Raw genomic sequence first — 15,275 nt, forward strand, 5'->3', positions numbered from 1 at the left:
AAACTGTTCAGACATTTTATTCGGCCAAAATGTTTATTTTTCTTTAAATAACACAGGAAAATTGTCAGAAAACGATGATAATTTACAGAAAACTTATAAGAATATATTATTGTCCAAACCTTACATAAATATTAGTAAAATGGCATAATAATTATAATAAGCATGTCATGTATTTTTTAGGAGTAGTAGGTAAAAAAATGCTTGCTTCTCTGTTTTATACAAAAACCTTTATGTTGTTTATTTTCTTTTTCTTGATTTTAAAAACACATTGGTGTATTTTCCCCTCAAGGTAATCAGACAGTGAAAACCTCGTACAAATCAAAGTAAAAATATCTTCCCAGCTCAGCCTGAAGCTGCTGTACTTATACTGGGAGGGGGTTAAAAAATAGCAGTGGTGGCCTACATACCTGCAGTCGTTTTAATGGACTGAATCTGGTGAACCTGAAAGGTCAAACTGCTTCAAAATGCTGTTCACGTGCAGCCAACCAATCCCAGCTGATGGCTTCAAGTCCCTCCTCGCTGACGACTGACTCCCGAGTCCAACCGCGACACTCGGTCACAATGAAAATGAATGAAACGACCGCACGCGTCGTCTCAGCGCACGGGCTGAAGGAGGTCAATTTAGTGTCCCACTGAAAGGAAGCATGAGTGACGACCCGACACTCTAAACGCTAAGAGCAGAAGGCAAGAGAACCAAAGCTGGACACCAATAATTTGTCAGTGATGATCACTCAGTGGAAGCAATCTCAGAAGATTAGAAGAGAAGCGCTTAAATCTAACAATGCATTTATTCAAATGCATTGTTTGACCTCCAAAAAGGTCAAAAGTCAACTAGAAAGTTCCTCTGCTCTTAGTCGTTAGTAACCCCTGAATCTTTCATCCGCTGCACACGCCTCTAACCGAGAAATTGGCCACAGCTATTCGGCGCGGAGAGAAAACAGAAACCGCTTTAAAGCCTCGCACACAGCAGATGGAAATTAAATTTTCATTATCAAAATCAGGCCAATACGCCAAAGTGGGTAATTTTCACCAAAGGCAAACAAGACCATTTGGCATACAGCTAAGAATTGTTTTTGCAGGCACTCAAAATACTCTTTATTATTAGCAGAAATACGACACACCACTTCAGTCTGACAGGAACCAACATCTGGCCTGACTGGTCTGAAATGCACAAACAACTGAAACCTGATATTTTTCTTGTCTCAGTGACATTAAGCAGACTAAACATTCCCAGTTTAAGGTCGCAGGATTACCAAAGTTACCTCTATTTGCTACATACCAGAATAATGACATCATCTTAGAGACTTTTTTTTACTTTTACTCTCTTCAAACTGAGCAGTTTCCATGCATTTGTTTAGTTTCTGGTAGAATTCCCTCTGAAGCTGCATGATGGAGTTAAAAGTTACGTTTGTCCTCCCACATGCGTCACGACCGTTTGCTGGAAGTTTGGTCCATTCCTCCGGACAGAACTGGTGTAACCGAGTCGGGTTTGCAGACCGCGTTGCTCACACACATCTTTCAGCAAACTAGTCTTATCTCTGTTGAAATGGCTTCTTCCATGCTGAGCGGCTTTTCAAACATGTTAGATTTTGAATCAACACTCACTTATCAGCTGTACAACGTCTTCTGCTTTTGGAGGGGTTTATATGTTTAACTTTTAGTATTCTTATATTTCATTTTACTTTTTTTTTTATTTTTAAATTGTGTCTTTTTAATGGAGCTCTGATTTATTGTATTTATTTGTTTTATCTGGTAAAACACTTTGGGTCCTGCAGCATCCATTGCTGCAGGATGCTACATAAATAATAAAGTGTATTATTATTATTATTATTTTTGATCTGGGGCCGATATGAACACTTATCAAAACATGTCTTGATTTATTCTGTCGTCACACAAGAAAAGAGTGAGTTCGGGTTGTTACCTCGAAATATGCTCACTGGTTTGCATCCATTTAGCTCAAATGTTGCTGACTAGGTTATTCGTAGCGTACAAAGCATTATCGCCAAGTGGGTTTTCCTAAATATTTAAATTCATACTACATTATGGGGGGGGTTTTTGCACTCTAAAAGAATCTGACAATTTTTAAATTTTGGTAAAATTGACCTAAAACAGGAAACGTTTTACATACTTTAATGTCAGACAGCAGGAGCAAAACGGGTTATGTGTTTTATTTCTGGTTAAAACTGTGCTAAGACATTACAGTCTGATTGCGAACAAAACCCGTTTCGTGTTCAGCCCAGTCATAAAGTCTGAAAATGTAGAGATATTCTTTAGTCACAGATGACGGGGCTAGTTGGTAAAGATTCATCCCGACAGTCAGGTACGGTACAGCCAAAACACACACACTTTGGGCAGATTACAACGATCGTCATCCATTTTCTCCGATGAAGCATCCAGAGTTTAATCGGTGCTGCCTTCCTCAGAGTCACAGACACTCTGCTGAAAACAAGTCAGACCCGTCGCTCCTCTTTTCACCTGGAAGACCACAGATTGAGTATATCACAGCCTGAGTCCAATAACTATCCTCTGCATCTACACGAACCAACCGGTCCTGCAGGAAGTGGATCATGACACAAGAAACACTTTCAGTAGATGGTCCACATAAAGCAAACACCTGCCGTTTTCAACCAAATTGTAAATTGCTGCTGGTTATGCTTTAAGTATAGTGTAAAGCCTTCAGTGGATTATAGTATTTTTCCTCACACTAAGCCGTCTATGCATTTTTCTATACCAGACGCAACCTGTTTGAGGTCACAGGGGATAAAACCTATGGCAGCTGTCAAGAGGGGGAAGCAGGCCATGAACAGGTCAACAGTTCATCAGAGGCCCAAACCACAGAAACAGACGAGACAAACAAGCACACACCCTCACAGTGCCTGGGTTTAGCTCAGCAGAGGATCGTTGATGGAAGAAAGATCAACAGCGTACATACAGACCTGGACTACAAACCTCCTGGTTCTGCTGACCCATCTGCAATGACTACTGAACAACAGTAGATGCGTTTCCATGACAAATGTGTGTAAAACACTTTGTTGGTACCCCGCTAATGTCCAGAAAAACAATTTCAACATTGCGGTACTTCCACTAAATTTGAGACGCAATTAAAATCACACAAGAATAAGTTTAAGTGATAAGCCATTAAACCCTCCGAGTCCTAAAAGGAGCGGCGACGATCCAGCCAAATTTGCAGTACCGTAATTCCGCCACACGTTGCGCTATCTGGAAAATTGCAACGGTTTCTGAAAGGGAAAACGTTGCGCTTTCCAACAAACATCGGGTTATTATGGTAATTTCTCTCCCACCATAGCAGGGAATGAAATTAATCTGAGGGACGCTCTCTCAATAGACAGTAAATTGTGAAAATAACTAGCTAGATATTGAAAGCTCAAGTTGTTATGGATAAATTGGCAAATATATATTTACTCACAGGACATTTAAAAGAAATCCATACAATTAAAATAAGCAAAAATATCCTGGTGGAGATGTTAAATTTAAGACATAAAAGGTAAAAAAACAAGTGATGTCATCGTCCTCCTAACAGTTCCTGTGATTTTCTTTGTCGTTTCCGTCAGTAGCGACATTCGGTTGTTGATTACGTTACTCATGTAATGTAAAAAGAAAAGTGTTTCCTTTTTGCAAAATACACCAATTTCAATAAAGCCGAAAAACCACCTCATGCTGACAAACTTTTTATCAGTGAGTTGTTTCAAAATTTGAAAGTTTCCATTAAACTTCGTTTCTGAGGTACAGCAATAATGTTCGTTGGTCAATTTGACCCAGGGAGTGTTTAATCATGCAATAGTGTCAAAAACCCAAAAATTCCTCCAAAACATTTTTGTATCTGATTATTAACTCCAACACTAACAATTTCAATCAATATTTGTGCAATGATGTTTAATTATTTCTCAGAAATTAAGGATCAATGACGACAACTTACTCACTGAAAAAAACCTAGACACACAAAAAAACAATAATTTTCTTTAAATTGATCTTTGGTAAATATTTTTATATTACACTTTTTTTTTTTCAATGGGTGATCTTTATAATTGAATTTGAGACACACATACTGTTCAGGGTCAAATTGACCCATTGATTAAAATCAAGATAAATGAGTCATGCAGAGAGTATTTATGTTTTCCTCCACTTCTGCCGAGTGTCCACTCAGTGTGGGTGGAGTTAGTCCACAGGAACAGAAAAGATTCCCATCAAAAGTTTTGTGAACACCTGCTTTCTCGCAGTTTCCTAGTGAAGTAAAGAGAAGAGTGAGAAAGTGGGCTTGTGTGTGTCTTGGTGTGCATAAATGTGTGTGGTGGTGTGTTGTGATTGTGTGTGTGGGGTGAAATGTGGTTCATAGCTGCAAGGAAACATATAGAAATGGAAATTTTTTAAACCTGTTTTTGCACTTTAACCTGACTGCCGGGTCAAATTGACCCAAACAGTATCTATGTAAAAAGTAGACCTAGGGGTTGGTACAAATGTGTGAAATAAATAAATGTTCAATTTATATGTAGCGTGCACCTATTAAGACAAATAGAAAAAGTTTCATGCAAAAAAATACTTCCAACTACTTAAAAAAAAAAATTTAAACTTTAAAACGGGTAAATTTGACCCGCAACATAACAGGAGGGTTAAGCTAATTTCTTTTTGTAATTCCAACTTGTGCAATTATATAGTTAACGGAAACACAGCCTTGTGAAATTATTGAGAATCGTAAAACGTTCTCATATTTAAACTTGCATTAAAACTTCAACTTCTATGCAACTTCCCGGTTCCTACTGAAACTGAAAGAAAAAAAAAAACAACCCACATATTTCCAGAGCTTGCAGACTTTGAGGCAAAACATTTGAACACCAAGGACCTAAACTAAAACAACAGTAATTCAATCACAGCTCAAATTAACAAAAGTAATAACTCATGAGTCATACTAAAAATCCTGCTAGAGAAGGAAAATTTAAGATAGTATATTTAGAGTTTTGACTAAAAACTTGCCCGTAATCAACCATACCATATCGGCTTATGTTCAACAAGACCATCAATGTTCTGCATGTTCGCGCACAGAATGCAACAAGTCGAACCTTTTCAAGATTTTAATAGTTTCTAAATCGTTTCTTGCACCAAAAAAACCCCTAAGAGGGTTGTTGTTGCAGGAAGTGGGTTTACTTCCATCTAAAAAATCTGCAGGAAAGATCAGAAGGGAGTGTAAATTTGCAAATAAATCAAGTCAGTAAAGCCTAATTTAAAAAGACTGAGTACATTAGCATTGCGGTGAATCAACAACGCATCCCCAAGAGCCCTAAAGAGGAATCAATGGACGTCAGCAGCATCAAAGGAATTCGTCACACTCTTCATCACACACACAGCAAAGTGAGCATATTAAACTCAAAGAGACAGCTTCAGACCAGCCAGCATCCAGCCTGAGCAAAGAGCGAAACACACGGGGTGACAGTTCCCTACCTTGTGGGTGTAAGGTGCTTGTCCCAGGTTGATGCCGTCTTTTGCCAGCTTGTCTCTTATCAGCACCTTCAGCTTCAGCTTGGGGTAAGTCACAAAGTCGTTGCAGTCTGTGAATCTCCGGTTGTGGTTTCCGGGACAGGAGGCCTGGTGTACGGCTGTGGTCTGCGCGTGTGACCCCGGGTCACGCACTCTGTCAGAGTGGTGACAAGCAGAAGCCTCCAGAGGCTCCAAGGTGAAATAGTAGCCAGGTGCTCTCCTTCTGTCCTCCTCTATGAGTTCCTGCACGGCTGTGAGGAGCCGGTGCCTGTGGTACTGGACTTGGACGCCGATCGCGTCCAGATCCGGCTCTCCGATCTGCTTGCAGACTTCTAGGTCGTCGTAGCCGTTGTCAAGGAAAGACTCGACGTACTGGGCCAGGTGGAGCTTCGAGAGCCACTGGAGGACGAGGTTTGCCCCCTGGCTCATCTTAGGGCAGAATTAACAAGGGCTAATTTAATTCATACTCATCATCTCCCCCTTGGCAGTGCAGCCGAGTGGTCCATGCAGCACAAACAGAACCAGGTTCAGCTCTCCAAATTAGGCACATCTGCTGGTAAGTTTCAGAAAGCACAGGTAACTCATGTTTGAAGCATTCAGGGAATTAAAAAAAAAAAAAAGGCGCTACCTGAAATTATCAGGCCATGAACCCAGCTGAAGGTTCAGGCTTTAATGACCTCCACCTGTGACGTCACGTAAAAGTGTACAAATGAGGCAAATTCACGGTAAGAACAAGCGCGAGACCGCATCCTTAGGCAGCACAGCGAAGTTCTTCTACTTTCAGACTTTTTCCATTTACAACTAATGAGTTACCTCAAAGTTGATACCTTCTCTCAATCCGGGAACAAACCGCGTTAACGTTTCCCCGGGACTGCGTCCAGCCTCTTTGTTTCATCCATCGCGGCGGTGAAAGACGCGGAGCTCCATCAAACATTTATCCGGAGCAGAGAGCGAAGGCAGAGCCGAAACAAGTCGCTGCTGTCACAAACAGAGCGTTAAAAAAACCCCCAAAACCAAGACAAAGAAAAACCTCCAGGCGAGCAGAGCGCACTTAGTTCAGTCTGTTCTCCACATACGCGGCGTTTTAAGTTTCCTGTCCCTCCGCTTGTGCGGACAGTTCAGAGTGAAGATGCTGCTGCTGCCCGACAGATGAGGCTCCCTGCCCGCCGGCCGGATGACGAGAGCACGGCGGGCGCTGCTGCCACCTGCAGGGCTGTTTGAGAAGCGCATCCAATAACATAAAATAAAGATAAAAAATTATAACATCAAATCAAAGGGTTGAAAATTAAAAGAATTTGCACTTAGTTTCAAGAAGTGGTTAAATATTCAGCCAGAACTTGGCTAGAAAGTGGTCAATGACAGCACAAAGTGTGGTTTGTCTCCCAATTAATGAGGGGAATTCATTTGAGCCCAAAACGATTCTTGTCCCAGGCAGATTTAGTCAGAGAAATGTGTTTCTGATAGATGAAAAAAGCAGAAAATCAAATTTTTAGAGTTCTTAAAAATGGTTGAAGCTGTTTGATGAGTTGTGGATAAAAGGAGGTTTGAAATAATTTCATGGGAGCCCAAACATATATCTAACTCAGATACATGTCAAACCTGACATTTCTTAAAAGGTGACATGATGAAGTCTAAAAAATATCAGAGGGAGTGAATGTTTAACATCTAACCACAGAAGAAGTGAGGCAAATAAATATATAATTTATATATATATATAATAATATATAATTTCTTTGAAAATGAGAAGTTTTGTAGTATTTTTGTTTGTTTTCTTTAGGACAAAACAGCCCAAAACTGGAACTGTGACCTGAAGAGTGTCAAGAACTTCTCAATCAATAAAATGATTGACTACATAAGAACAGAAACCACAGGACAAATGTTACGTTGGGTTTTACATTTATTATTATTATTTTTTTTTTACATTGCACAATAATATCTATATATACTGTATCTACAGTCTAAATTGTTTGTGGCAGCAGATTAAGTCAGACATCCATGTGAAATTGATTTTAATAAAACTGTACAAAATTTTTTTTTTTTTGCCAAACAAAATACTGCAACTCCACAGATGTTCGTCATCCCAGAAGACGGATGGAAGTATGGCGAGAGCTCTCCGGCACGATGCTCGACTGCGGGACGCGTTTCTACAGCGCAGAGGGAGGGAAAGCAAGAAGTTCTCTGAAGCAAACGGTGACCGCATGATCGGATGAGGGAGGCGAAACGAAAAACTGCAGGATTTTTTGTTCAACGTGGTGCTAAATACAAATGCCAGAGCAGACGATCTCTAAGAGGGATAATACATGGTCGTTTCAAGTTTGTAAACACGTAATATCATGCATCCTTCAATGTGCAATAAGAGGCCATTTAGGACGTACAAGTTGCAAACTGAAGCACTTTTAAAGTCGAGGCCACACTTTTCGTAGAAACAGCCCAGCAGAAGGAGGCGATCCTGCTGCAGTAGCAAAGCTTTAAAATCGGATGAGCGACTTGGATACGTACAGGAAAATGGTTTCTGAATGACGACGAGTTATGAAGAGCCATTGGTTGGACATAAACGTCACTTCCTCCATCTCAAAATGACATAAAGGTACTTATTTTAATAGATTGTTGAAATAAAAGTATATATTCATTTATATATACTGTACATATATATTATTATTTTTTGTTTTGTTTTAAAATATAAATATTTTATAGTTTCTTTAATCGGACATGAACAAAATCTGAGAATGAAAAAATCATCGTAATCAGCGAATGATATAAATAAGCACAAGTTTACGATGTTTTTGTCCTTCCAAAAAAAAAGGAAAATGGGACACATTGAAAATCATAGCAAAATTTTACAGAGTACAAAAAATAGTGCAAAACCCACATATGTTTTTCTCTTCCACATGGGTTTATCTCAGTAGTATGAGGTGGAGTAGATTAAAATCAGCTGTCTGACAAGTGAAGGGTTTCTTTGAAAACTGCTGCGTAATCCACCGCAGGGTTGAGACGTTTCCGTCTTTTCCAGCCGACGGTTCTGGATTTTTCTCTCCGGTGGATCAATCAGTTTGGAAAGAAACTCCTGCAGCTATTGCTGCTCACCTTTCTGAACAGAAAAAAATAAAATAAATAAAAACAGGTCGAGGTGGTGAGAAAAGTGTCGTGCTTATACGAGAAAAACAAATCCCTCCACCCCCCAAAAAAAACAAACAAAAAAAAGTCAGTCTGCTCTCCTTTGTGTACACAGTAGACTTCGACGAGTGTCAAAATACGCTCTTAGTATTCCGGAGGGGAAAAACACATAAATAAAGACAACTCTGTGAAATAAAGGTAACTCTTTGGTGTCAGAAAACAACATGGCCGCAAGCGTACATTGTTGCCGAAGCTCAGATTCGCGTCAAACCGTCGCGCTATTTACAACATTTGGCAGCAATTTGGCCTGACGAAGTTTTGCTTCTCCTATGTTGGCGTACAACAGCAGCAGGTCCTTGCAGCTTGTGAAAGGAAACAAAAAGGTTGAGTCTTTTTCGACAAAACACTCCAGCAAAAATGAATTAAACCTGTAGAGATCTGATGTAATGCACTGCATCAATAAAGCGGCCGTACTACACATATTCCTTCGTATACGCATGTTCACAAACACAAACCTGTACAACGCTTAGCAAAAGTATTCACACCCTTTGGAACCTTTTTTATACTTCACTAAGTCACAAACTTCATTGTCCTTAATGAAAATCTATTGCCTGTTCAGCCTCTTTTTTATGATATGATACCACTAAATAAAAAGTGCAACTAATTAGGTGACTAATAAATCACCTAATTAGCAAAAGGAGTGGAACTGCGTGTAGTTTAAGCTTGGAATAAAATATGGCTGATCTGTGAAGAGCAATTGCAAACAAATTTCGCAAAGACCAAAAAAAGATAAGGGACAGGCCGGGGATACAACTGCGGAGAAGCTTCAGTTTTGAACATCTCACAGCAAACTGGAGTCAGAAACATTGCACGTCACCCTAAAAACACCACGGTGGTGGGAGTATCATCCTGTGGGACTTTTTGTATTGAACAAAGGCCGCAACAGAGTTCTGTGGCGAAGAGCGGCGACGAGCCAAAGCATACAGTCAAAGGTTTGATGTATGCTTTGTGAGAATGAGCTAGTCAACGTTGGTTGAAATGTTAAAAATCACACACCCAAAAAAAATCATAATAAAGACGGGGCTGAAAACCAAAACATACCACAATTTACAGATTTGAATTTGTAAACACGAAAACCATCTAAAACACTCCTAAACCTCCACAGCTACCCGCTTCTTTGACGAGGAAAAGCTCACGAGGGATGAATACTTTTGCAAGTCACAGTAGCGTACACATAGCTAGAAGTTGGCGTTTACGCTTCATGAGGCAAAGGCAAACAAACAAAAACAAAAAAAAGAGAGAGAGAGTGTTTAAAAGAGCAGTTCATAGAGAGACAAGCTGTGGCACAGTGAGCAAGTGACTGTGCTCGGTCATGTCTACCAACACAAACAGCATCACCACTTCCATTGTGCTGTAAGAGAAACACACTTTTTCTTGAAAAAAAAAGACAAAAATTATCTTCAGCTACACCAGGATGAAAAAAAGGTTGATTTTTATCCCAGAAAACTTCTAAAAAAAAAAAAAACAACCCACAAACATTTATCCTTGTTAAACTACCGACAATCTTTGTTTAGCCTGTCACAAGATCTGACTACAGCACTCGGGGGTTTTCCAGTGTCTCAACCCATTTGTTAGAGAACGATGTAAACTCTTCATTGGGGGTAAACATTTTTAGCACTTTTTTTTTTTTTTTGCGCTCACATAACTTTTAATGCCCAACACACAATCTTCAATGCCAAAATATTTTTCTACCTTAAATAAAAACCCAAAGTGACTCAGAAAACATTCTCGCCCAAAAAGCGACTCGGTAGATGTGAAAAGGACGACGGCAAACTACTGAACTACCAGCCCTTGTTCAGTTAAGAGGCAACAGATCCAGCATCTGTTTGTCCAACTTATCTACTCTACTACTCTAAGTGCTTCAAGGCTCTTTCTAGATGGCTAAACCGGAGAAAAAGGATGATTCAGAACAGAAAAACGAAACAGAAGTCCTTCCCAGTCACTCCTGTGGAACCTCACGTGTTCACTCGATTCGTTTCGAAGGATCAGACTTTTCTCCTCGTTTAAGTTCGCTGTGTTTGGCAGACACAATAAAGGGCTTAGAAAGGAAACAAAGGGGGCTGGGAAAGTGCAGCCAGGCCACCCAGAGTACATTATATTTGCAGAACTGTCCCTCCTCCCTTCCTGTCTTTGCTCGACAAGCAACAGGTGTGGATATATTTCGATCTTCTATCACTGTCGGGTGAAACGGAGGAAGAGAAGCCAAGGAGTTCGCTCCTCCTCTCTGTCGACTGGAGTAATGGAGAGTGAAGATTATTGTGCTGAGAGAAAGAGCATGATTCTGTTGAGCAGAGCAACCCCAGCCCGCCCGGCCGCCCGCGCGGAAAAAAAAAAAAGAGAGAATATAAGAGGAGGAACCCCAGCTCCCCGGAGATACTGGTGTGCATGACAACAGAGTCCAGCGCTCCGCTCGCTGTCATCAGAGCTGGTACCACTTTTTATCTTTGTACTTCACCATCATCTGGGGAGAGAAATGATAAGAATAACAGATTGATTTCAGAGGGAGAACAACAAGAAAACAAACCGGGTGAAACGGAGGTCGTTCCGTACGTCGTGGGCGTGTTTCGAGAAGGACTCCGCGCTGGCCATCATGGCTGCCGTCCTCTCCTCCAGCTCTCCCAGTTTCTGCCCTCTCTCGTCCAGCGCCACCCGGGCACGGGCGAGGTCGCCCACCACCCCGGACGCTGCACCCTTCATGCCCTCCATGCTGCCCGGGCCTGGGATGTGCTGGGCCAGGCTACGCGAGGCCTTACCGGCCGCCGTTTCACCGACTAGCAAACGACAAAAAAATGACTGACAATTATTTGATTAATCGGATATTTAAAAAATGTAAAAAAAAATTGGCACATTCTGCAGATTATTCATTCACGTACTTAAGCCTTTTTACATGCAATACTAGAAATACATTAAAAGATGAAAATGAGCAAATAATGAAATTTCTTTTTTAATTACCGTATTTTCCACACTATAAGGCGCACCTAAAAGCCTTCAATTTTCTCAAAAGCCAACATTGCGCCTTATAATCCGGTGCGCCTTATATATGGACCAATATTGAGCCACAGCAGGTCTCGCAACTACGGTAAGCAGCCGCCGACTTCATTTCCCCCGTAGAAGAAGAAGCGCGCGGTGCACGCTGGGTTTTGTGTAAAGACCCCAAAATGGCTCCTATTAAGAGACACTCTTACGACGCAGAGTTTAAGCTCAAGGCGATCAGTCACACAGTAAAACACGGGACTAGAGCAGCAGCGAGAGAATTTAACATGAACCAATCAATGGTGCGGCAGTGGATATATATTGTGATCGCACTAACGTTTGATTTACTGTAACAGTATCAGACTGTTTTTTACGTGTTTATTGAATCGAGGAAAAGTTCCCCTCCACTATATGTTATAACTTGCTGCTGTTAAAAGATAAACTGTGTCACGAAAATACCACGTCACTGACTTTACCTCGGGGAAAATAATAAAACAGCTGTTCATTCATTTTGGGAATGAACAGAGTTTTCAGAACTCTGGTTTGTAATCTATTAATAAAGTTTGACTGACCTATCTGACTGTTTTGTTGACATTCCCTTTAGCGCAGCTCCATCTAATGGATGCATAACGTAACCCCAGCCTCTACTGTAGAGTCTATTCTAGGCGCCTTATATATGAAAAAAGTTTTAAAATAGGCCATTCATTGAAGGTGCGCCTTATAATGTGGAAAATATGGTACTGTTAATATAAATAAAAGCTAACAATCGGATTGAGTTTCTGATTTAGTGCTATAAATCAGAAGACAAAACTAAAACTTTTTATAAATTAAAGGCTAACAATAAACAGTCGCAAATATTAGGAGCTGAAATACTTAATGGTTTTAATTGTGATTAATTAATTATTGAAGTGATTGTCAACTAATTTAGTAACTGATTAATCATTAACTGGAGTATACAGACTCAGAAAAGTTATTTGATAAAAGAACAACATCCTCAGAACAGTACTCAAGGCAAAATGTACAAAAATATATACATTTTGCATTTGAGGTAAGAAAAACTGTCTGTAAATACGTTCTGCCCAAAACTCATCAAGTGGCAGTTTTAGCTTCACTTGGTTCAAATTCAATCCAAAAAATAATCTCACACTAAAACACATTTTCAACTCTACAGTGCATTAACGTTAAGTGAAGCACAAAGGACACAACTTTTCAAATGTTGATGTTAGAGATCATTTTCAGCTGCAGATGCATCCTTTGCTACCGCTGATCAAGCATGCTATTTAGGAAATAAAATTAATATTTTCTTATTTAAAAAGGATTTAAATTAATTCCTTATTTGTATATTTCAGTGTATTTCTGATTGCATAAAAAAGTCTTAAATAAAAAATATATTTTTTAAGATAGTAAGTAGAATTATAACTAAAATAACCTTTAGTTGAACATGAAAGTTTAAGTTCAGGAGCCACAGAAGTTTTCAGCCTCTGTGACTCTTGACGTCAGAAGTTTTCAGCCTCTGTGACTCCTGACGTCACAGAAGTTTTCTGTCTCTGACTCCTGAAATCGTGTTCTACAGTCTGAACAGGCAAACAACCTGAAAGTGTCCCACATGCGCAGTAGAGGGCGCAGTATCGTCAGCCGTCTCAGTTTTCTCCCAACCGCCATAAAAAGAAGTGCTCAGTGTTCAGACCGTCATGAAAAGATCAGATACAGGTCGAATTACGTAAAGAAAAAAAAGAAATCAGAATTGGGTCACTTCAGGCTGCAGTGTGAACGCAGCTTGATATGTATTCATTAACATCAGAGTGATATCAGTCTGTTCCTATCATTAGTTCATGTTTTACATGGGAGAAATGATGAGATGTGGTTAGCCGCCAAGACTACGTCTATTCGTGTTTGGCACCACAAACAACGTGTGACTCAATTTCAGCTGACAGATTGAGATTGAAAATAATGAAAAATTTACACAAAAATCAAAAATGGGTTTCTGTCAAAAAAAAAGGGCTATTACCGTAAGTAAGACATTTTTAATTGCCTAAAATGCAATAGCATAGAACTCCTTTAGTGAATTTGGACCAGTTGGAGCTGAAAATGTAACACTGGAGGAGCTTTGGGTGACACATTTTTATTGTCAGGTGTTTTCATCTAAAATGTATATGCATTTGGTACAGATTTGGTTAATTATTCTGTGAATATTTTGGTTTTTTTTCCAGCAGATCGTCTCCTTTTTAAGTCTTTATGCTCCAGTTAACGACTAATCGATTACTAGATTAATTGACGATTATTTCAATAATCGATTCATCATATTTGATTAATCGTTTCGGTCCCTGTTAAAACCATGAAAATAAATAACAAGAGTTGATCCTAGCTTATACGTCATGGGCGAGTTTTAACTTTTGAAAACAAAAATACACTGAAAATAAAACCCTCTAAGATTACAAATAGGCATACTAAAAAAAAAACCCCAAAAAATAAACTGAATTGCCTTAAAGTGATGTTACCAGATGCGTCCAAACATGGATGCTTATTTCTGAGAGGGTTAGTTTTATCTTCATTAAATAGCAACAAAAAAGCAAAGTGTACAAAAAAACTGAATGATATGTTCTCTAGACAGACTTTAGTAAAGTGACTTTGATTGCGCTTAAGGTAACGTCTTGGTAGCAGCTTTAAGCGGCGAGCCAACTCTCACTGGTCTATTGAAAAATCAAAGGGCAGTGAAAGCATCACTGACGGGAAAACTGCTGAGACCGGAGTGGAGGTATTATGTAAATGTGATGTAAAAGGTTAGAGCGGCCTTATGTAACGCCGAAGGACGCTGCGCACTCACAGAGGTCTTCCCTGTCCAAAGACTGAGCTCCTCCACCAAAAAGGCCTTTGAAAAAGCCTCTGTTCGGAGCCTCCGGCGTCTCCACGGGGGTAAATAACTCGCTGAGCATTTCCTGAGGACGACAAAAGCATCAGCACGTCCGTTTCAATATATTCTCCCCCAGGATGTTCAGTCCGAGCAATAAACGTCAGCTTTAAAAACAAAAAACAACCTAGGATCTGAAATAATGCAATTTCCTACCAAAATGTCAACGCTCCCTTCAATAGTTAAATTAACTTCACAGAAGCGATTTTAACTGAGATTTTACGTGACAGACAAACACAAAATGGAGCATATTTGTGAAATGGAAGAAGAAAACAAAATTCTACAAAAAAAAAAAAGAGTATTTATATTTAGCCGTCAGTACAAAAAATAAAATCCAGTGCAATTATTGGTTATCAGAATTCATTCCAGGTTTCCTACACTCTTTTGAAGCATCCCCACAGCATGATACTACCACCACTGTGCTTCACAGAGGCGCTGATGTGGACTCAGGTACAGAGTAGCAGATGAAAACATTAATCATTTGATATTTAAAAATTTACATCTGACAGACCAAAATATAGTTATGTGTACATTTTGGTATTCTGAGAACCAAAATGAAAATAATTCATACAAATAACTCATAAAATAACAAAGCAAAAAAGAAGAAAAAAAATCTAAATCAATTTCTTTCAGAATAAAACTTCTGAAACTTTAACAAAAAGTTACTCAGTTGGCAGAGTATCAACTTTATACTTTATAATAAAATTACTCAAGTAAAAGTAAAAAGTAA

General features: G+C 39.5%; 2 protein-coding genes across 11 annotated transcripts in view; both read right to left on the reverse strand.

Annotated features, from left to right (window-relative positions):
* Positions 1–6,614, reverse strand: part of LOC102217086 (SAM and SH3 domain-containing protein 1-like) — a 61,889-nt gene extending 55,275 nt beyond the window's left edge. Inside the window, exon 1 of the mRNA XM_023352543.1 lies at positions 5,455–6,614. Within this exon, the coding sequence (XP_023208311.1) occupies positions 5,455–5,919 (465 nt within the window). The 5' untranslated portion in view covers positions 5,920–6,614. The remainder of the gene's footprint in view (positions 1–5,454) is intronic.
* Positions 6,615–7,518: 904 nt separating this feature from the next.
* The window catches only part of LOC102217339 (syntaxin-binding protein 5-like), a 39,189-nt gene continuing 31,432 nt past the window's right edge, over positions 7,519–15,275 (reverse strand). For all 10 annotated transcript variants that reach the window (XM_023352459.1, XM_023352458.1, XM_023352455.1 and 7 more), the window contains 3 exons: positions 14,462–14,573; positions 11,215–11,435; positions 7,519–11,125 (listed from right to left, as the gene is read on the reverse strand). In XM_023352459.1, the coding sequence (XP_023208227.1) occupies positions 11,084–11,125; positions 11,215–11,435; positions 14,462–14,573 (375 nt within the window). In that variant the 3' untranslated portion in view covers positions 7,519–11,083. The remainder of the gene's footprint in view (positions 11,126–11,214; positions 11,436–14,461; positions 14,574–15,275) is intronic.

The sequence above is a fragment of the Xiphophorus maculatus genome, chromosome 19 (assembly GCF_002775205.1).
Source record: "Xiphophorus maculatus strain JP 163 A chromosome 19, X_maculatus-5.0-male, whole genome shotgun sequence".
NCBI lineage: Eukaryota > Metazoa > Chordata > Actinopteri > Cyprinodontiformes > Poeciliidae > Xiphophorus > Xiphophorus maculatus.